General features: G+C 35.8%; 1 protein-coding gene across 9 annotated transcripts in view; it reads right to left on the reverse strand.

Annotated features, from left to right (window-relative positions):
• Positions 1-18,402: 18,402 nt before the first annotated feature.
• Positions 18,403-22,513, reverse strand: part of PHACTR1 (phosphatase and actin regulator 1) — a 622,984-nt gene continuing 618,873 nt past the window's right edge. For all 9 annotated transcript variants that reach the window (XM_031946843.1, XM_023496332.2, XM_031946844.1 and 6 more), the window contains one exon: positions 18,403-22,032. In XM_031946843.1, the coding sequence (XP_031802703.1) occupies positions 22,017-22,032 (16 nt within the window). In that variant the 3' untranslated portion in view covers positions 18,403-22,016. The remainder of the gene's footprint in view (positions 22,033-22,513) is intronic.

Consider the following 22,513-nt stretch of genomic DNA (forward strand, 5'->3'; position numbering starts at 1 on the left):
GCATTAATAAGCAAGTCAGGATTGAAACTTCTTTGGCACTCTGATTAGCATCAAGCTAGTTACTTTCTAAGGTCTATTTCAGGAAGGGAAAGCTACTTCCTTTTATTAATGCTTCAGAATTTGGCTCTTTATTGGTATGTGCTTATTTGAGAAGGAGCTGGCTCTCTCTGAAAGTTTCAGCTTACTTACTAAAGAGGCTTTAAAAAAAAATTTACATTTTTTTCCCCTTCTGAGTTGCAATGGGAATGAAACATTTACTAAATTAAATCTAAATTTACTTCTTTGGAGATAATGTAACCCACATAATAATAATAATAAATAAAAATAGCAGGCATTTATATAGCATTTTAAGATTTGTAAAACACTTTACAAATATTTGATTTTATTTTCATAACAACTCTGGCAGGTAGGTGCTATTATTATCATCCCCATTTTATAGTTAAGGAAACTGAGGCTGAAAGAAGTTAGTGATTTTCTCAGGACCACTCAACTAGGTCTCTTAAATCTAAAACCACATTTGAGGACTTCCTGACTCCAGGTCTAATAATCTATCCATTAAGTCACCTAGCTGTTGTTTGTCCAGTTTGAGACTTTATGTTGATAGATAATTAAATGCCTAGGGATGTACCCAGCATGTAACAAGAATGAAAGAAAGCAAATTGAGGTTAATAACCCCTCAGATGCATTGTGCCTGTGGTGACAGCTGTGCATTGAATAGGCTGCCCAGAGCATGAGACAGCGCTGAATGAAAATTTGCCTTTTCTCCTTCAGACTTGAGATTGGGGTGGGGGAAGAAAGTATATAGTCATTTATCAAGTACCTGCCGTATGCCACTGTGCTAAATGCTTACAAATATTATCTCATTTGATCTTCACAAGAACCCTAGGAGGTAAGTGCTATTATAACCCCCCATTTTATTAAAGTTGAGGAAACTGGGGCAGACTTGCCCAGATTCACATCGCTGTAAGTGTTTGAGGCTGAGTTTGAGTTCAGGTCTTTTTGAATGTCCACTTTAATCCATTATCCACTCAGCAGACCCAGTGCTCTATCCATTGTGTCACCTAGCTGTTCCTAAATATAAAAGATCACTGCATATAGAAATATTAAGCCAGACATCAGATATATGGTAGGCTGGATAGTTGAATTTTATCTATCAAAAAATCCCCAAAACTTTGTGCCCAATCTGTGGTAGAGCCTTCCAATCTTTCAGTCTTATCAGTCACAATTAGACATGCTGTACGTTGACTCTAATATAGTGATGTCATTTTGATCCTCTTTGAGAACAGAGGACAGCAAACCAACCTTCCCCACCTCCAAAAAAGAAGAAATATGTTTTAAAAATAATGCAAACTGGATTTATCATAATTCTACAGTTCCTTGACACTACAAAAAAGATACTATAGTACTATATAAATACTATACTTTGATCAACATTCAGTCTCCATAGTTCTCTCTCTGGATGTGGATGGTACTTTTTATGACAAGTCTATTGGAAATGCATTGAATCACATCATTGCTGAAAGGAGCCAAGTCCATCAGAATTGGTCATCATATAATCTTGTTACTGTGTATAATGTCCTCTTGGTTCTACTCATTTCACTTAGCATCAATTCATGAAAGCCTTATGAGACTTTTATGAAATCAGCCTACTCATCATTTTTTATAGAACAATAATATTCCATTACACTCATTTACCTTAACTTATCATTCCCATCCACTTAAAAAAAAAAATCTCTTTAATGTGTAACTCATGACCCCAAATGGAATTTTTACCTTAAACTTATACAAATTAAACTCAATCTTGAGCCCAGCCCTAAAAAATCACTGTTTCTTACATTTTATCCTCTCCCAGAATTATAGCTTGTGTTTAAATTGTGTCTAGGTTTCCAAGTCTTCTTCAAGCACTCAAGGTAGCAATGCATATGTTAGGTATAGAACAGTCTTTATATTGCCTCACTGAAAATTTGAAAAACAACATAAAAGATTCACAGGAGCCCATAAAGCAGAAAACACACAAAGGCACTCAGCAAGTTATAAACAATCATCATATTTTTCTCCCTCTCTGAGGAAGGCTACCATCCCTAGGGTCCTAAAATCTTTTATACTCATGTCGTTGTGGTTTGGCCTTGTTTCACAAGGCAAATAAACTCTAGAAAGGTAGCACTTTCATATTCTGATAAATCTCTTTAACTTTTGCCTCCAAGATACCAATATAATATTAGGTCATCATTGCAAAGGCATGGACTTTCCTGGTAGGAACATGAACCTGAGTTTGCTGAAGAAATGTTGCATTGGATACATACCATCTGACTAACAGAAACAGCAGAGACCAAACTTTAGTCAGTCAATCAACAAACATTTATTAAACATTTACTAAGTTTGGGGGTTAGAAAGAAAGGCAAAGCATAGTCCCTATTCTCAAGGAACTCAGACTCTAATTGAGGAGACAATACACATATACTTATATACATTTCAAGATATATCCAGTGTAAATGGAAGGTGATTTCATAGAGAGAAGACCCTGGTTGAATAGATAGAGAATACATCAACAGGAACCTCCTGTAGAAGATAGATATTGAGCCAAGTATTTTTGCAACAATATTTTATTTTTCCCAATTATGTGTAAAGAAAATTTTAAGCATTAATTTCCCCAAAATTTTGAGTTTCAAATTTTTCTCCCTCCTCACCCCTCCCTTTTTCCTCATGTGCAGTCATGTAATATATATTCCCATATTACTCATAGTTCTAAAAGAAGAAACAAACCAATAAGAACACACACACAAAAAAGTGAAAATAGTATGCTTTGATTTGCATTCAGAGACTATCAGTTCTTTCTCTGGATGTCAATAGGATTTTTCATCATGAGCCCTTTGTAATTGTCTTGGATCATTGCGTTGCTAAGATGAGCTAAGTCAATCATAGCTGATCATCACACAATGTTGCTGTTACAATGTATAATAATCTGGTTCTGCTCATTTTACTTTGTATCAATTCATAAAAGCCTTCCCAGGTTTTTCTGAAATCTGTCTTGAGCTAAGTATTAAAGTAGCCAGGGAAGAGTAGTTGGTGAGGAGGGCATAGGGGACAGTCAGTGCATAAACATGGAAATGGGAGATTTCTTAAACATGATGCTCGAGAAACAGCAAAGAAGCCAGTGTAGGTGGATCTTAGAGTATATGGAAGGGAATAATACAGTGTGAATAGACTGGGTAGGTAAGAAGCCAGATTTTGAAGGCTTTTGGGAGCCAATGAAGGTTACTGAGTATATATGTGATTTGTTCAGACCTGTACTTTAGGAAACTCACTTTGGCAGCTGAGTACGGCAGGAAAACTAATTAGAAGACTATTGATTTAATATAGAAGAGAGATGAACAAGACCTAAGTGAGCAGAGAAAATATGATTTATAAAAGAGATATAAAGATGGAAGGACTTGAAAGTCTGCCAATGGTTTGGATATGTAATGTGAGTACAAATGAGGAGGTGAGCATGACATTAAAATTGTCAGCTTGGGTAACTGGGAGGATGGTGGTGACACCTTATTTGGCCATAATAGAAAAGTTGGGGAAAAGGGGAGAATGAAAGATACTGAGTTTTGGTTTAGATTTTGAGTTACTTAGAAGATAGCCATTCTGAGATGCCCAAAAGGCAGCACTGGAACTCAGGAGAGAAGTTAAGGTTAGGAATCATCTATGTAAACATGGAATTATAACCCCTGGGAACAGGTATGATTGTTAAGAGAGTATAGAGGCAAAAAAGAGAATATGGGTCAGGATGAAGCTTTGGGGGACACCTGCAGTTAGTATGTGTGACCTAGATAAAGATCCAGCAAAGTGATGGAAAGTTATGAGAGGAGATCCAAAGGAACAATACATGCTGAATATCTTTGTGTCAATGAAGATAGCATTAAATAGTCACAAAACTCAGATCAAAGACAATGCATAATATTGGTGCTGCCTTTTTCTACTGAGAGCATGTGCAGCCTTCCTTTCTTGGTACAAGTGGTAAATTGCCAAAATACAGAGTGTTTTGAACTTAGTCTCAGTCTTTTCTATGCCAGTTTTGTACAATTGTGTTATTTTAGGAAGACTATACTTCATAATTTATATGCATGTTTATGTTTGACTGCTTTGTTTCAACAAAATTTAACCATTAAAAATAACTGTATTCTTACTTTGGACGGAAAGCGGGTCTTTTTTAGGTCTTTTTTTATTCTCCTACTTTGCTGTCATATTGGGAAGAGAAAGAAAGTCTCTGAGGAACTAGTTGGGAGTCAGGTGTGTTCACTGTATGCTCAGAGGGAGATTCTTTGAAGGAAAAGGTTGAAACATCTTTGACTTTAAGCATTTGTAGAAGTGAAGGACCACAGGTGAAGGATGGGTTTCTCTTTTAGCTTCTCCCCAAAATTATAGGGATTTTTTTTTCCTTCTTGGAATCTAGAATCCTAATAGTTTATAGATAGATAAGAGAGATAAAGATAGCTTTATATATTTACTGTATTACAGTTTAAAGTATAAATCTACTCCTTAGGTTAGAATTTGGATGGGTGACTGAAAAATTCCAAAGATTCAGAGAATTCTGAAATGCAGAGAAAGAGTCAGAGATTCAGAGAAAGCCATAAATTATAATTCATTCATTCAACAAGCATTTATTTAAGCTTTCACTAAGGAATTCTTAATGTGAAGTTTTAACTTCTTTTAAAAAATATAACAATAACTGCATTTCACTATAATTTGGTTTTCTTTGTAAATCCTATATACTTTATTTTATTCATTCAAAAGCAGTATTTTGAGAAATACTGTTTCAGAAATAGTCTTCACCAGACTGCCAAAGCTGTCCATGATTCAAAAATGATAAAGAATCCCTAGTCTAGAACAGTGGTTCCAGTCACTCTGTGTGATAGTGGAAAAATAAAGTGAAACAGGTTTCCTTTAGAAGCTTACTTCTACTGAGGAAAAGAACATGACAGGTTTTGGATTAGTTGTTAAACTGATAATTGGTGGGGAAACACCAAATCATGTGATTCAGAGAGACTTCCTTAAACTTTTGTTACCTTCTGCTTGAAAGCATGGTCACAATTTCTTCAGTTGCTTAATGTTTCTCACATTTTTGCAATGTGACAATCTTCTGTTTTTCATAAGGTGCTTACATACGTAGTCTGTAAGGTAGATAGTTTATTGCATTTTACAGAGGAGGAAACTAAGATTCATAGAGATTAAATAACTCACTGGAGCAAAGCTGGGTCTAAAGTCCATTCTTTTTCTTGTCTTGGCTTTAAAAAAAAAACAAAAACATTTACTTTCTTATACCTATTGCAATCACCTCCCAGTTTTCACTCCTCATTTCCCTTCCTCCCATAAAGTCCAGCTTTATAACAAAGAAAAATAGTTAAACAAAATGAAGCAATACTTTAGCTTTGTCTTACTTTCTTCTCCTATGGTCCACCACCTCTCTGTGGAAGGGACACCTGTGTTTAAGATATTTAGCATCTCTGAAGTCAAGATTGTTTACTGAATCCATTAAGTATTGATATCTTTCAATGTGATTTCCCTTTACATTATTATAGTCATTGTTATAAATTGTTTTCGTGGTTCTGTTTATTCCATCATCAATTCTTACAAGTTTTTTCAAATTTCTCTGAATTCTTTATATTTGTTGTTATTTATTATATAATAATATTCCACTTCCAGCATTCTTTCCACCATATCAGTTTTTCATGATGTCAATATTTTCTTCTCATATACTTTATTTGGCATTTCTAGTTCAGTAACTGCTTATTAGATTTTGACTAGAATAAATCCAAAGAGTTCTGCTAAGAGTGCTACAGGCAAAGAAGAGATATGAAAACATAGCTCCTCTAATTCCTTCACAAAGGTGAAGGTTCACAGGTATAGAACAATATGTATATTTGGTTTTTCAAAGTGTTTTTGGATTTGCTGAATTTTTTTTCTCATATTCTGAATTTTTGGTTTTTTGGTTAGAAAAGCTAGTTTTCTGGGAGGAGGGAAGGAAAGGGATATTGAGGGAAATGTAGATATAAAAACAAAACATACTACTATAAAATAATACTACTACTAAATAAAGACTACTACTAAAAAAGAGAATAGATGTTTACCAAACTGTTAGCTGACAGCAAATTGCAAAACAGGGTTTTTGCAGAAGTTGTGGAATTATGAGATGTAATAGTATATTTCTTGTATTAGACGTTTGACTATTAAATAGTAGGGAAATCCCAAATTACAATATTAGACAAAGAGTTACTTGAGGTTTTATGACACGGGGCTCACAAACCACTCCCTATATTTTATTATACACGTGCTGTCCCTTACATAATGGAACCATCCGATTTGTCCAGTTTATGTAACAGAATTTTATCACTCTCTAAGAGGACGGTGCCAGTTGGAGAAAGTTTGTTGGAAGAAGAACCACATCTGTCTTGATTGGAGTTTAAGAGATATCTCCGATTCCCAGTGAGATAGTTACACATCTCATTATGTATATCCAAATCTATAACCACAGTTTTGCTTTTGCTGGCTCACAGAGTCAGGGTCAGCTTTTGGCACTGCAAAAAGTTTGGGTCCCATTAATTTCAATCAGAGTTGCAGACAATGGAGCCTGGTTTTCCATTTTGAATCAGCCTTTGAGTATACAGTCTTTCAAGATTAATAAGCTTTTTGGTATTCAAGTAGGGATCTGTTTTATTTTGTTTTACTGTTGTTGTTTTTTTAAAAAAATATTTCAAATGTCACCTTCCTGCCCCAGGCATGTAAGAGATAAAGGAAATTTTTATAGTAGAGTTTAGGAGAATTCCTTTTGCTGGATGAAACAAAGAGCATTTGCTCCCTGGGACTTGTGGCCAATTGAAACTGGCCTGTGGATATTGGAATAAGCTATATCTTTCTAAATCAAATGTTACTTTGCCAAAGTTAATGTTTCTGTGGTTGGCTCAGAATATAAGAAGAGGAGAGGGAATTGATTGCTTTCTACTCTTTTACTGTGAATTGCTTGGTATGGCCAAAAGATTCTAAAGCCAAAAGTATTAGGCTCATGTGTCAAATCTACCACTTATCAGTTATGTGATTATATGAAAATAATTTTATTATTTTTAATATTATTTTCCTCATCTGCAAAATGGATAATCATCTTGTGATACCTTCCTTATGGAGTTGTATTGAGGGAAATATTTAGTAAATTCTAAAGATTATAATAAGATAATAACTATTTTTGTTATTATTTTTGCTGAGGCAATTGGGGTTAAGTGACTAGTCCAGGGTCACACAACTAGAAAGTGTTAAGTGTCTGAGTTCAGATTTAAACTCAGATTCTCCTGACTTCAGGGATAGTGCTGTATTCACTGAGCCATCTAGCTGCCCTTGTTATTATTTCTTTATGCATTTTAGTCAATCATGAAATGGTAAAGATGTATAATATATATAAAGTTTGAGAGACAGTTTTTGATCAATTATTTTATTAATCATATAAGCAATAATTAATAGAAGGGGCTAGTGTCACTGTCAACTCCCAAAGACTCTTCATGGAACCCACTCATATTAGAAGAGTAAGTGTTTCTGAGAGCAGCAGTTGACTCTGGTTAACTGTTGATCAGAAGAGTGAATATTATAATGAGAAGTGGATTCATTTTAATGAGCAGCTAGAAGACAGGACTGAGCACTAAGTCTTGGACTAGGAGACATCTGTTATCTAACTTTACCCCACCTAGGATAATCTAGAGAAAAAGGAGTCCTCCCCTCCTTAGACCTGGCTGAGAGGAACACAATGGGATAGAATTCAAGTTAGATTAAATTCTTTTTAATATTCTCCAGTTGGGTGGGGTCTCCCACCCAGGATCAGAAGACATATACCCAATATACCCCTGGAGGTTTGGGAAATGTCATCCATCAACTATACCTTTCAGTTCAATGTAATTCAAAAATTAATTATTAATATGAGAGAAATAACTTTTCTCAGATGTTGATTATGAGGAAGTGTTTTGATTTGTTAGAAACTGTCTTTAAAAACTCTTTTACAACAAAGTATCTCTTGTCTATCCATCCATTCTTTAACAACTATAACAGTAGAAATAACCCTTTTCAATGACTACACATCAGAGGAAGAATGTATATATAGAACAGGGAGAAGTAGGTTCAACAAAGGTCTTGAAGAGAAATTCCTTTAGAAGTTTCTGTTTGTGGATATTGTGTTACTGCATGCAGTTTCAGAACATTATAGAGCTCCTGGGAGATCTCTAACCACTCAAAAGAATTTGATTTAACTATCCACTCAGAAAAGACCAAATAGATTGTGTGTGTGTGTGTGTGTGTGTGTGTGTGTGTATGTTTGTGTATAGAATAAATTTTGACATGCATTTGGGTGAATGATCTATGGGGAGTTGTCAGTTGTTAATTGGAAACAGAGAGTACAAATGGAAAATGATTTGGACCTATATAGCTGAGTACAAAGGGAGACTTTGCTGGATTGTCTGTGGGAAATTGCAAAGCTTCTTTAATGACCTCAGTTCTCTATGAAAACAAAAACTCACCCTTTTAATAATAGCATTCTACTGGTTTTTCTGTATGGCATGAGAAAGGAAATATGATAGTATTGGAAGAATTAAAAGATTGAAAAATAATCACGCAGAGGTCACTGGGGAGAAACATGGAATATGCAGAATAGGGTGCAAGATATAACCAGTGAGTCTTGTCAAAGAAGAAAAGAAGGAGATATATAATATATGGGGGAGACATATAATATATATAATAGGGAGAGAAAATAGTCTATTGAGGATAAGGGAGGATGTTAGATTAGTCTGAGTGCTTCCTGGTACACTGGAGATGTCAGGAGAAAGTGAGGAAAACCTCCAGCACATCGTGTGGACCCCCTATGGCAAATTTATGGAAGAGCATGGGTGTTATACAGAAATGTCAAGTGCAGATGGGTTACAACTGAATTGTTGATGGGAATTCTCAAATCAGTTGAATCACAGATACTATTTGAATGTTATTATTGTTATTTTTATTGTTGTTGTTTGTTATTGTTACTATTGGTAGTAATAATAATAGTAGTAGTAGATGTGGTACTTGACCTAGGGAGTTGAATGTCAATAGACAGTTGACAGTGTGAATAGTGTTCTCCTAATAGTGTTCTAATTCCTTTCAGTTGGTTTGGTGTTGGATTAATGAATGTTTCTGTGAGAAGGGTAAGCAAAGAAAGGTAGTGGACGGAGGGAAAAGGTCCCTCTTGAGAGGGACAAACTTAGATTATCATAGGTTTAGAGGATCCTCATGGACCTAGACTAAGAATGAGTCAACTCCTAGACTCTAGGAGTGAAGCAAATTGCCTTTAAAGGGATGTAGATGTGGGTAGAAAAGGCAGGAGAGGTGTATTTATAGAGGTACATCCCACTACCTGAATTAGACTATTTTCTAGACCAGTCCTATGTTTCAATGTAAAGGTGTATGTTATAGACATATATAGAAGGTTATCTGATCCAAATTCCTCATTTAGCATGGGAAAAAGAGATTCCCAGAGGTAAAGAAGTAATGTCATAGAATCTCTGAATTGGAAGGGTTTTCAGAGACCATCTAATCTAAACCATACAAGAACAGGAAATCTACAATATCCCCAACAAGTAGTGAATTTCCTTTGGCTTGTACATCTTTATATCAAGTCCCTTCTTTCTTTCTACCGCCTATTCCCAAGGTAATTTCACTTCTAAACAGTTCTAACTGGTCAGATCTGCCAAGTCTAATTGTTTTCTCAAATAAGGCAATGAGATTAGTTTGGCATGACCTAATCTTGATGAAGCTTATGTTGTCTCATGGTGATCCCTGCTTCTCCATTTGAGTGCTTGTAAAATGGTATATTAGGTTCCTAGTTATTTTCATCTGTGTTAATGTTTCAACCTGTCAATGTTCTAACTGAAGTAGGATGCCCTGAATTGGACCCAGTACTTCAAGTACCATCTGGGACTAACAAGTGCAGAAGACAAAGGGACTGTCATCTCCCTTATTTTCGATGCTTTGCCTCTTTTAACACAGCTCAAGATGGCATTAACTTAATTTTTTTTTTTTGGCTTCTAAAATCTGTTGAACTCATTTGACTTGAGCTTCTAAAGCCCCCAGATTTTTTGAGCTGGGTATAATCATATCTCCCCCATCTTGTACATATGAAGTTTGTTTTTCAGATGTGAGAGACTTTACATTTTTCTTTTTAAATTACAAGTCATTCAGTTCTTCCCATTGATTTAAACTGTTGGGATATTTACTTGAATCATAACATGGTCATCTAAAACATAAGAGATTCTCCTCAGTTTTGTGACACCTATAGATATGATATGTATGTCACCAATAAGTCACCAATAAAAATGTTGAAAAACAAGAGCCATTACAGTGAGTGATCACTCTGTTGAACACTCTATTGGAGACTCCCTTCCAAGTTAACACCGAATCATAATTGATTATAGTTTGGTTAGAGTCATTTAACCCATTCTCAATCCACTTAATCTTAATTATCAATTAACTTGCATCTCCCTATCTTACCCACATAAATAGGATGAAGCAGATTTTGTTAGTGAAATATAGGCATTTTATGCCTAGAACATTCTCCTGATCTGCTATTCCAGTCATTCTATCAAAAAAAGTTAAGAGATATATTTGGCAAGAAACCATATTGTCTCATAGGAATTGCTATTTCCCATTTTAAGTACCCATAAAATGATATGGGTTGGATTTAATGGCCATTATGAACTATTCTGCCTCTGAAGTTCTGCAAATTCTGTGAACCATTCCATTAATAATGTGTTATAAAATTTTGCCAGGAACTGGAATCAATCTCTCATGTCTTCTTAGGTTGAAGGCTCCATCCTCTTACCTTTTAGGAGGATTTTCCCAGTTCTAGGAGAATAAAAAGACATGTTTTGTTCTCCATGAACTTTTAGAGTTGAGAGAAATTGTGTATATAATCACGCTGCCCAGTTTTTTCAGGGTTCTATGTTATTGTTTGTCTGATCTGGTAAATTGCACTATTGTGTGTAGCTAAGTAACTTTTTTTTTTTAACCTATTGTGGTCTCATTTGCCAAAGGTCACAGAAGAAATAAAACAGCAAAATGAGAATTTCTTATTCTCCACACTTTGTCACCTACTGAAGATCACAGAAGAAATAAGCAGCAAAATGAGAATTTCTTATTCTCTAGGCTTTGCCACCATACCTCAGATGCTTCCTCATCTGAAATTTCCCTCTTCTTCTATTAGTGAATTCCTCTTGGAGCTTTCAGTTTGAGAGAAGAGTCCCAGACTTATTATCCTTCATTCATGTCCTGTATTTATTGTTGACTCTCTGGACTAAATTCCCTGATTTCAAATGGGATTTAGAATTGGAAGGAACCTCAGTGATCATCTAGTCTGACCCTTTCATGATAAAGATGAGAGGCCCACAGAGGTCATGTCATTTGTCCAAAGTTACACAGGTGGTATTTAGCAGGATCAGGATTGTAACCATAGTCTTCTAAGCCCAAATCCAGCATACTTTCTAAAACACTTTGATTGTCACAACATTAAGTTAATTAATGAATGCATGCTATTGTAATTATAAATAATAAATCATTCAATCAGTTAAACAATTAATTAAATCACAACATTAATTCATAACATTAAGTTGTGAATGACTGAAATCTGGTCCTTTCTCTAGAGCTGATTTTCAGAAGGTTTGAATCCTGAACTCTTTGAAGGAGGTAGAATTCTCTAAAGTGGGAAAGGGGTACAGAAACAGAAAGGCAGGGAGAGCAGGTCTCACCAATTTGGCTTTTCTGTCCTATGGGCAATATCTGATTTTTAAAGAAAGAAAGTGACCAAATTGTTCTGTACACATTGTTCTTATTGAGGTCATTTTACTTCCCTCAGCCAATTTCCTTATTTCATAATGGACACAATAGTGGGCCTCATTTCTGAGAAAGAGAATTGAGTCTTAGTCAGACTTGAACTTGGTATTGTAACCCCAGTCTCTGCTCTAGGAGGTGGTTTATTATACCTTGCATACTTTGTTAATGCTCCATGGGCAAGCCCAGGTGTTATAGAAGGAGCAATAGAATCCCTTGGCACTTTGCGGTTCTCTAATAAGAACTGCTGAACAGGAAATCTTTAGCTTAAAGGAACCAGGATTATCTTTGGAGCTTTTAATGGATGGAGGAAAATTTGACTCAGGCTGAGGCTGGGAGTAGATTTTATTATTTTTTTCATGGAGATGAATTTTACAAATTTATAATATGACACCACATAGCTGTTGTTGGCTATTTATTATCATAATAGGAATAGTTTATAAATGTTTGCCCCTGTAAATTGTAAGGCTCTGAAGATTGTTATTATGCAGCATTGCTCCTCTTCAGAGAAGACCCCAAACTACAAGAGTCTTATTTCTAACATCATTCTTCAGGGTTAGAATTTGCTTTGGAGTTAGGGATATAGATTGAAATTTCCCCTGTGATACTCAGTAACTTTGGGCAAGTTCTAACATCTGTAAAAATGATAAGGTGGTACTAGGTTAAAGCTTCTTAGACTGTTGGTTTTGACCCCATATAGAATTTTGTAACTGAATGTGAAATGTGCAGAGTTATGATTTATAAATAGTAAATGTTTGATTTATATACTTATTTTATATGCTTATATAACTGGAGTTGCATAAAATTTTCTCAGGCTAAAAGGGATTGCAAATGGAAAAAGTTTAAGAAGCACTGGTCTAAATGTATCCGTGATTCTTGGGTTCTAGATCTGTAACCCCAAGCAGAGAGTATGCTTCTTGCTGCCTATGTATTACTCATATCTAAAAATTTGGAAACTAAACTACTGAACTAGTCTTTAATCCAAAGTCATTATTCTTATGAGTCAACTGTGGAGTCAGAATAGGGCCCTGGTGTTCTCAATCCTGAGTTGCTGTTGATTCATAAAATCTTTGGCAGGCCATCTAGTCCTAGAGCCAGGCCAATGCAGCAGACCCTTCTCTAACACAATTGATAGGTGAACTGTGAGACTGTTTTGGAATGTTGCCAGAAGTGATTCATAGATTTAGAGCTAGAGAGACTTTAGAAGTCATCTGGTCCAATCTTCTGATTTCCCAAGATGTCACATAGGTAGGCAGCAAACTGCAGAACTGAGATTTAAACCCAGGCCTTCTGTCTTGCAGTGTCTAGAGCACTAGGGTTGGAAAAAGAAAGATTCATTTTCAGAAGATCAAATCTGGTTTAGATACTAGTTACTGTGATCTTGGTCGAGTCACTAAGCCCTATTTGCCTCCTTTTTTGTAAAATGATCTGGAAAAGGAAATGACAAACCATTCCAGTATTTCTGCCATGAAAACTCCAAATGGGGTCACAAAGAGTCAGGTAATACTGATAACTAAATAGGAGCTTCTGACTTCAAATCCAACACATTTTCCATTGCATCTGGCGAAGGGGAAATCATAATCTTATAAGGACCTTCGCCCATTGGATAGCAAGAATTGTTTGATAGAGTTCCATTATATCTTTCTCTTCTTTCTTGACTAATGTCCACAATGGGGAAATTTTACCAGTAAATTTGCCAGCTCTGTGCTTTGTTATATACTTTCAAAGACTGGTTTATGAATTAATTTCATTGAAGTCTTTTGTCTTGGCAGTGTTACTCTATAAACATATTTGATGGTCCTGGATCTCTGCTAGGAAATACAAAGAGCTTTATTTATACTAACAACATGTAGTCTGAGTAAAACCTTGTATTTACAGGAGTAGACAATTGGCTTTAAGAGTGGAAGTGGAAAGAGAAACACAAGAATTGATGAGTTGTTCTTCCCTGTTGAACTTCAGCCAACATGTCTTTTAGCCCAACTCCCTAAATAGCCCATTACTGGGTTGCATATAATTAAAAATTCTTGTAAATACTTAATCTATATTTCTTGTCTGACATGAACAATTATGGAAGTTTTACAACCTATGTGTGCAGCTGTGGATTCAGTTTTAGATAAGCCTGCATTAGAATCAGACAATCTCAATGTAGAGCTGTCTTTGGAGGTCATGTCTACATCTCCCATCTGAAGCACATTTCCCTTCTTTTACATTCCTGAAGCAAAGACATTCAATCTTTTCCTGAACTCTTCCACTAAGAAGGAAATACCTCAGTATTCTGAGGCAGGCAATCAATTCTCTGAGGAAAACATGAAGTCTTTCCTAATACAAGACAAACTGCATCACTACAAATTTGTTGAAGTAATTATAGTGTGTAAAAATGGAATTTGATTTGTTCTTAACTGAAAAGATAAAAAGAGCTGCTCCTCGTTTAGCTTTCTATCACCTGCTTTGAGTCTCTTTGTGATTATGGACACTTTCCTCTGGATACTTTGCAGTTGGTGTAGTTCTGAGAACTACGCATAAGATCCTAAAGTGATCTGATCACTTCATCAAGGGCAGTATTTTTACTATGGTGAGGCAATCAAAATTTGTTAACTACAATTATCCCTTCTACATCATGGCAGAGTGGAGAGTAGGGGTGAAGGTGAGGGTATAAGGTGCCCCAATAATCTGGAAGTTCTGTATAAAATTTTTTGATCTTTCCTTCATACTAGAGGAAAGAGTGTGAATATTTTTTTCTTTTGCAGGGTGTTTACAGACATTGTAAAATTTGGGTTAAATATTTGGGCATAAAGTCCATGTCATGTGCTAGCCTTTATGTGTTGTCTGTGGCTTCTGCAAAACTCCCCCAAATTCATACTTGATTTCTCAAGCTGACTGGTGATATATCAAAACTGTGATCAGAAAGTTTCAATGTGGAAGGGATAACTATATTTTTTGACTGCCATATTATGGTGTTAACTTATCTTGAACTTGCAATCTACTAAAAGCAGGAGGAAACCAGCCTAGCAGGAGCAATATGATATAAGACATTGGTACCCTTCTAACCTTGAACACATGAATTGTCTCTCGATGTGCGTTTTCACATAAATTCCTTATTTATGTATTTCTCCATTTGGGCAACCAAGTGATGCAGTGGCTAGAGTACCAGACCAGAAAGCAGGAAGATTCATCTTCTAGAGCTCAAATCTGGCCTCAAATGTTGAGCAATTTATTTAACTCTGTTTGCCTCAATTTTTTCATGTGTAAACAGAAATGGCAAACCATTCTGGTATCTTTGCCCCAAACCCCCCAAATGAGGTCACAAAGGCTCTGAAATGACTAAAAAACCACAACCACCAACATATGTCTTCCCAAATTGTGCATATTCTTCCCATTGATTATTTATAGGAGAGTAGGCTCCAAGTTTATGGAGGAAAAACTCATTACTTTTATTACTATGCTATTTAATTAATTGTTTTTCTTTTCTTCTCTCTTTTTTTATTTTAAATAATTTATTTATTTACAAACTAATTAAGGTTAATTGACTTGCCCAGGGTCACATAGCTAGGAAGTGTTAAGTATCTGAGGCTGAATTTGAACTCAGGTCTTACTGACTCAAGTGCTAGTTTTCTATTCATAGCACCATCTAGCTGCCTCTTTTCTTTTTCTTTCTTTTTTTTTTTAAATGTTATGCCTTGTCTGAGTAGCAAAATAAGTACATCTTTCAGAGTTTGGGATTTAGAATGCATAGGAAGGCCCTACGTGAACTAAGGGAAATATATTTAATTTTATTTTAAAAATATTATTTTTCTTTGTTTTTGTGCTATACAGATAAGGAAATGAAGCCAAAAAGGGAAAGGGACTTGGTCAAAGTCACAAGCTATGTGTAAAGGGTCTGGGGTCTTGTTTGACTCAAACCCACTAGATCTATTCCCCTGAGCTAGTGACTAACAGTCAAATGAAAAACTTTTTTTTCTGAATTATTTATTAATAAAATATACCTTCTTCCAGAGCAAGTTTTTGGTACAAAAATCTTCTACATAAAAAGTGGCAGAATAAACAATCATGGGAACACCCCCGCTTACTTGGAAATCAGTTCCAATATCCTTATTTATTTGGAACATAGCAGGAAATATATATCTGCCCTCTTCCCAAAAAAGTCCTTCAGTAGCCAAAATAGTTATCACAGAGCCATGGTTCTCTGGTTCTCTAGCTTGTGCTTTTAATACAGAAGTGAGAGGGTTGGTTGAGTTGAGTCAAACCTACTTAGTAAATAAATACTAAGAGCCTGACAGCAAGAGCAAAGAATTAAAACAAAACAAATTAACCTTTTTAAAACTATATTTAAACTTAAAATTTGAAACACCTAGTAGCAGTACTAGTAGACATCTAGTCAAGTTCTTTCTAGTTCTAAAGCTGGAATTTTATGGTTCTGGAGTAAACAGCAGCTAATGCAATAGCTCCTGAGAGTACTGTATGACATAGGAGGGAGAGAGCAAAGGAATAAGCATTTATTAAGTACCTGCTATATGTCAAACATTGTTCTAAGAACCTTATTAATATTAGCATTTATAACACATTATTTCAGTATAAAACAAGTGCTCACAATGATGTGGTAAAATGTCAAGCAAAGTTTAAATTACAGTCATAATATTCAAAGACAGTAAGAAAGAATTATAATACATTTTAGAGCAGTTTCCACCCTAAATTTTATGAAATGAAAAAAAAATAATTTAAGATAAGCTTCAGTTATCTGTAACATGACTCTCCTCTTTCCCTGGGAATGTTCGATGAGAAATTTTCCTGTATCTTTTCTTTCATCTATATCATTTCTCTACTAATCAGAGGAAGCCTGATGGAATCAGAGAAACCAGATTCAAATCTTCTGATGCTGTATGACTGGGAACAAGTTGCTTAAGTTTGCCTGGAACCTCAGTTTACTTATCTGTAAAATGAGGATTTTGGAAGTGATCTTTGAAGTCCCTTCTAGCTTTTAAGTTATGCTCCTCTCATCCTCAGGGTTCTTAAGTGGGGCTGAGATGGCATTTCTGTGAATTTGTTTTAATATTTTGGTAACTATATTTCAGTAGATTTGGTTTCCTTTGTAATCCTATGTATTTTATTTTTATTAATTTATAACTATTACTCTGAGAAGTCCATAGCTTTCCCAGATTGCCAAAGGGTTCCTTGGCATAAAGACAGTTAAGAACTCCTTCTTTAAAGCATCAAGTACCCTGTAGGTATCTAATGGTTAAGAATGAAATCTGTAGAAGCAGAAAGCTGGGAAACAATTTTTATAGTCAGTATTTCTGATAAATCCCTTTTTTCTAAAATATATAGAAAATTGACTCAAATTTATAAGAATATAAATCATTTCCTAATTTATAAATGGTCAAAAAATGTGAACAATTTTTAGATGGAGAAATTAAAGTCATATGTAGTCATATGAAAAAATGCTCTAATCACTATTGATAAGAGAAATGCAAATTAAGACAACTATATATATAAAATCTCATCACATGTATCAGATTGGCTAAGATGACAGGAAAAGATGATAAATGTTGGAGAGAATGTAATAGGAATACTAAAGCTTTGATGGTGGAGTTGTGAACTGATCCAGCCATTCTGGAGAACAATTTGGAACTATACCCAAGGGGCTATAAAACTCTGTCACTACTGGGTCTGTATCCCAAAAAGATAAGAAAAGAGGGAAAAGGACCCACATGTACATGTACCAATGATACATGTACACTCACATGCAGCCCCTTTTTGTAGTGACAAGAAATTGGAAATTGAGGAGATGACCATCAGTTGAGGAATGGTTGAGTAAGTTACGGTATATGAATGTAATGAATTATTATTGTTCTATAAGAAATAATGAGCAGGCTGATTTCAGAAAAGTCTAGAAAGACTTACATGATTTGATACTAAGTGAGGTGAGTGGAACCAGAAGAACACTGTATACAGTAACAGCAAGATTATGATGTAATTAACTATGATAGATTTAGCTCTTCTCAGCAACACAATGATCCAAGATAATTCCAATATATGTGAGATGGAAATGACTATCCACATCCTGAGAGAGAACTATGGAGACAGAATATGGATTGAAGCATACTATTTTTAGCTTTTTTTTTTTTTTTTTTTGGTCTGTTTTATCTTTCTCGTGTTTTTTCCCTTTTGTTCTGATTTTTCTTTTACAACATGATTAATATGGAAATATGTTTAAAATGATTGTACATATATAGTCTATATCTGATTGCTTGCTGTCTTGGGAAGGGAGGAAGAAGGAAGAATCTGGAACTCAAAATTTTACAAAAGTGAATGTTGAAATGTTTTTTACATGTAATTGAAAAAATAAAATATTATTGAGAAAAAAAACGAGACCCATAGCTGAGGAAAACAGACAGGAGACGGAAACACTTTTTTTTTTTTAAAACTTTTTTTGTTGTTATTGTTAAAGAAACTGCATACATCATCAGAGACAAACAATAATTTAAATACCATGCAGTTTCTGTATGTACAAAACCCAGGACACAAGAGATCCAGTTTAATTGTTCTCCTATTTACAGATAATTTTTTTTTTTTCATGATCTGGTCAATTACAATACTTGAAGAGCACAGGATTGACAGCCACCACATTCACTCCTATACAAAGATGAGCTATGTACAGACACTGGGTTAGCAACTGGAAAATGCAGCTGGTTCTGGATGTAACAGACACATGGGAAAAAGCCATTTCAGGTATCGTTGGCTAATCCTCTGCATGAAGAAATGTTAAAAGATATCATTCTTCTGAGTGTGTGCCACCATATTAGTTTTTCACTTTGTAAATGCTCCTTTCTCAAGAAGGGAAAAGAATGAAACATTGACAACTGTTTCTATTTCACCGACTATTCACTGTGTATGTTTTCTAATTGAATGGAAAGCCCCTGGTTCAGGGGATCCACTCTGTCCTTGGATGCAGAAACAGTATCATTTATAGGTCCAAATCTTAGAGCCACTATTTACTATATGATCTGGGGAAAGTTTTGACCTCTCTGAATTTCAAATTAAGAAGTGGAGTTAGGTGATTTTAAAGGTCCCTTCCAATTCCAACCTGTTGTAATTGAAGATGAAAACTGGCTTTAGAATTAAAAAAACAAAAACAAAAGCAAACCGACAGAAATATACATAGAAATCTTTTTTCTTCCAGCATTAAGGAGTCTATGTTTGGTAAAATTAACCTTGGCTAGAAAATATAACATCTTTTCCCCCCTTCTTAAAATAATCCAGATGTTCCCCATAGATTTTTGAGCACTGGGAATTCATATTACATAATAGAAGCCTTCAGTCAAAAACTATAGCTTCCTTAGAAGAGAGATGCAGTTTAAACAGAATCTAGGATACCCCTCTTCTGTCTGAATTGGAATCAAAGTCTTACAAAGTAACGTGTATTGGCTCAATTGACATAGCAATGTTGTAAAAAGAAATGACAGACTTCAATGAAGAACTCAAGGTATTACAAAAACAGCCACAGAGTAGAGGGCCTCAGCCTGCAGTCCATATTTGTTGATGCTACCCATGGTAGATGGTGGGAGTGAGGTGGGCATAAGAGCCACATAAGTGAAGCTGGAAATATCCCATTGTGGCCCTGCAAGCACAATTCCCACTGTTGTCAGAGGGTTGTGATGATACACATCTAACAGTGCAAATGTTGTCTGGGGAAAAGGGGTTTTGCAGGAAGGCAAAAATAAATTTGGTTAATCATCTTATATATAAAGTGGACCGCAATAGTTGGGCACTTCAGGGAGAGAACCCAGGTTATCTTGCTGGTTGGCTCCTTGTGAGATCTAGGAATGTTACATGGAGCCCTCAGAGGGCTTAAAAAGCAGAGTGGAGACATTAATCCCTTGGTGAGAGGGGTATAGCCCACAGAAGAATTTCCCCCTTATTCTAAGGGAAAACCAAGGGTTATTGTATATCATGAAGTACTGCAGGTTACTGGTGACCTAACAGGGGTAGGAAAAACCAATTTCCCTCAACTTGGAAACCAACACAATACCAGCACCTTCAATACTGGGTATAGGAGTCAAACAATAGGGCCCTAACTCTTTCATTAAGCCACTTTGCACATTCACATGTCAGTAAACCTTTTGGGAAGATCTTATTTACAGCTGAATTAAAATCCTGGTACATTCTCCTTGAACAAAATGTCTCCCCATAACAATAGATAGTAAAACTCAACATTCAAATAAAAACAAAAAGCCTCAGGAATAACATACACACCGGACCCTTGGGATGCACCTTCCTAATGGCCTGGAGGAATTCATGAGTGGGGGTCCTTTAGCTGGCGAACTCTACCCTGAGGAGCTGTCCTACCTATTCCAGATATGTGCTGTCCCCCTGAAAGCAGCATGACCCCAGCTGTTGGCAAGAATTTAAAGGACTTCCTTCTGCCACAAATCAAATATGGTATCTTTAGGGTTGATAGTGGTGATTGTGATAGTGTTTGGGGAAGGTGATGGGATTAACTTTTTGTTTGTGTGTAAGTCTAGTTAGTTTACTTCTAAGTAAAATATACATGAGGTGGAGAATGCAAGGATCTCATTAAATTATTAGAATGACAAGCAAATTTTCACACATATCTGGGTAGAGAGCTTTATTACTCTGGACTTATTGGCTCTCTCAGAAACAAAACTAAAGTAAATATGACTCCCTTGAGGACAGTAGTTATGTCCACTGTGAGAGATCAGTTTAAGAGTTGAGTCTTTTCATCATAATGCATTGAGAGATCCATATTCCCTCAAGATTAGTGCATTTTCTTTTTTACTGGCCAATTAGGGCAAGCATTTCGTAAATCAACTCATTCTTATTTGCATTATAAAAGAGTTGGGGAAAAAAATCATGCTGGTTTTAAAGGATCAATAGGGTGCACCATGGGATGGCTGGTGTTCTTAGCTGTACAGTTCTGATGCATGCTGAGCTCACATAGAATTGCCAATGTGCTTCCAAGAGAACTCTTCAAAAGATGAGGGAATTGAAAGCCAAGTGTGGTGTTTTTGGAGGAGGGGCCCATCTGTTATTTAAGGACCAATGGTGGCAGCATGAACTCTTGTTTCCAGCCCTTCAGGCTTTGTTGCTGTGCCCACTTCCCTTCGAAGACATACATAATCTTAAAATGGTGCACTTTACAAAAATCAGCATTGGAGCATGTTAGGAAAATTAAGAACAGAAGCCAAGCAGGGTGGCTAGGTAGACCATTGTGTCCATAAAGCAAGTTTGATATATACATGCCTATATAACCATTGTACCTTAATAACATTCAGTTATTATGTGCGTGTGAGAGAGAATGCTGGTGGCATTCTGATTTCTAACAGTTGGGGGGTCATCCATTTTCATTAATAAATAAATATGCTGACTTTATTCATTTTAAGCAAATTTTGCTGGAAGGAGACAGCTTTGCTCTGAGGTGATTCTACCAGTTATCCAGGTTGAACTTTCAGCTCCTCAAGGTGCACACCCCTCTGGTGACCAATAGTTGATTATAAACACAGGTAGAAAAGGGCTTTCCTTTGTGTTTAGTGTATGGAGGATGGAGACAGGTATGAGATGGAAGGAGTGGTAAGGAAAGGGGTCGCTAAGAGCAGCACTCCCTGACTGCTTCCTCCTCCTAAGGTGCTTCCCAAACCAGAAGCCACATTTGGTTTAAGTGCTTGGGATTTTACTTAAAAGGCTAGTCTGAACTTTTTTACTCTGTACAGTCATTCAGTTTTCTTTGGAGTTGAGTGACAGATACTTGCGAGAATGAGGGTGGCTGAAGACAGAATGAATGCAGTTACCAGCTGGGCTTGGACAAATAGGACACATCCACATGCCAGAAAGTCTTAAAATGAGGACGCCAAGCTGTTGTCCTTGGCCCTGCCAGGGGTGGGGTGGGGGGTATTTCACTGTCAGAAGTTATGTCAGCAGGTCTGATGACTGAATGGTAACCATCAAGTTTACAGATATGTATAATATATATATAATCCTCATTATGTTTATTTTTCTTCTTTTCTCTTCTTTTAAAAAAAGGCAGTTCAGAAGATTTACATGGTAATGGGAGAAGTGAATAATACCAGCACTTATGGTTCTTATAAATTCATGTTTTGAAGACAGCATAGTACTCAAGTGGAATTCAACTGCTACGGTCGATGAAACCTAAGGAAACAAAAGCCAAAAAAAATAAAAAGGGGGAAGTGAGCAGATAGACAGATGAAGATATGACCACTTACCCCTTACCCCTCAAAATGGGGCTCTAGGCATACTTGTCCTATATATCAATAAATATTTATTAAATGCTTACTATGTTCCAGGCATTAGGCATATCAAGACAAAAAATGAGATGGTCTTTGCCCTCAGGAAGCCTACATTCTAAAATCTCCAAAAAACGGTCATCCAGCCTTTGAAGGCCTCTAATGATGAGAAATTTGCATTAATGAAATAGGATAATAAAGCTTTTTAAGGACAATGACTAAAGTGAAAATCCCTTCCCCCCCTTTTAGTTTTTTTGTATTGGATCTAGCATGGTTCAATGACAAAGTATTTAATAATTGTTGAATGTCATTGAATCCAATTTTTAGCTCTATGTGTAAAAAAGAAGGCTCACAATGACTCTGTGTTTGAAGGATGGTCAAATACC

This window comes from Sarcophilus harrisii, chromosome 1 (assembly GCF_902635505.1).
Source record: "Sarcophilus harrisii chromosome 1, mSarHar1.11, whole genome shotgun sequence".
Lineage (NCBI taxonomy): Eukaryota > Metazoa > Chordata > Mammalia > Dasyuromorphia > Dasyuridae > Sarcophilus > Sarcophilus harrisii.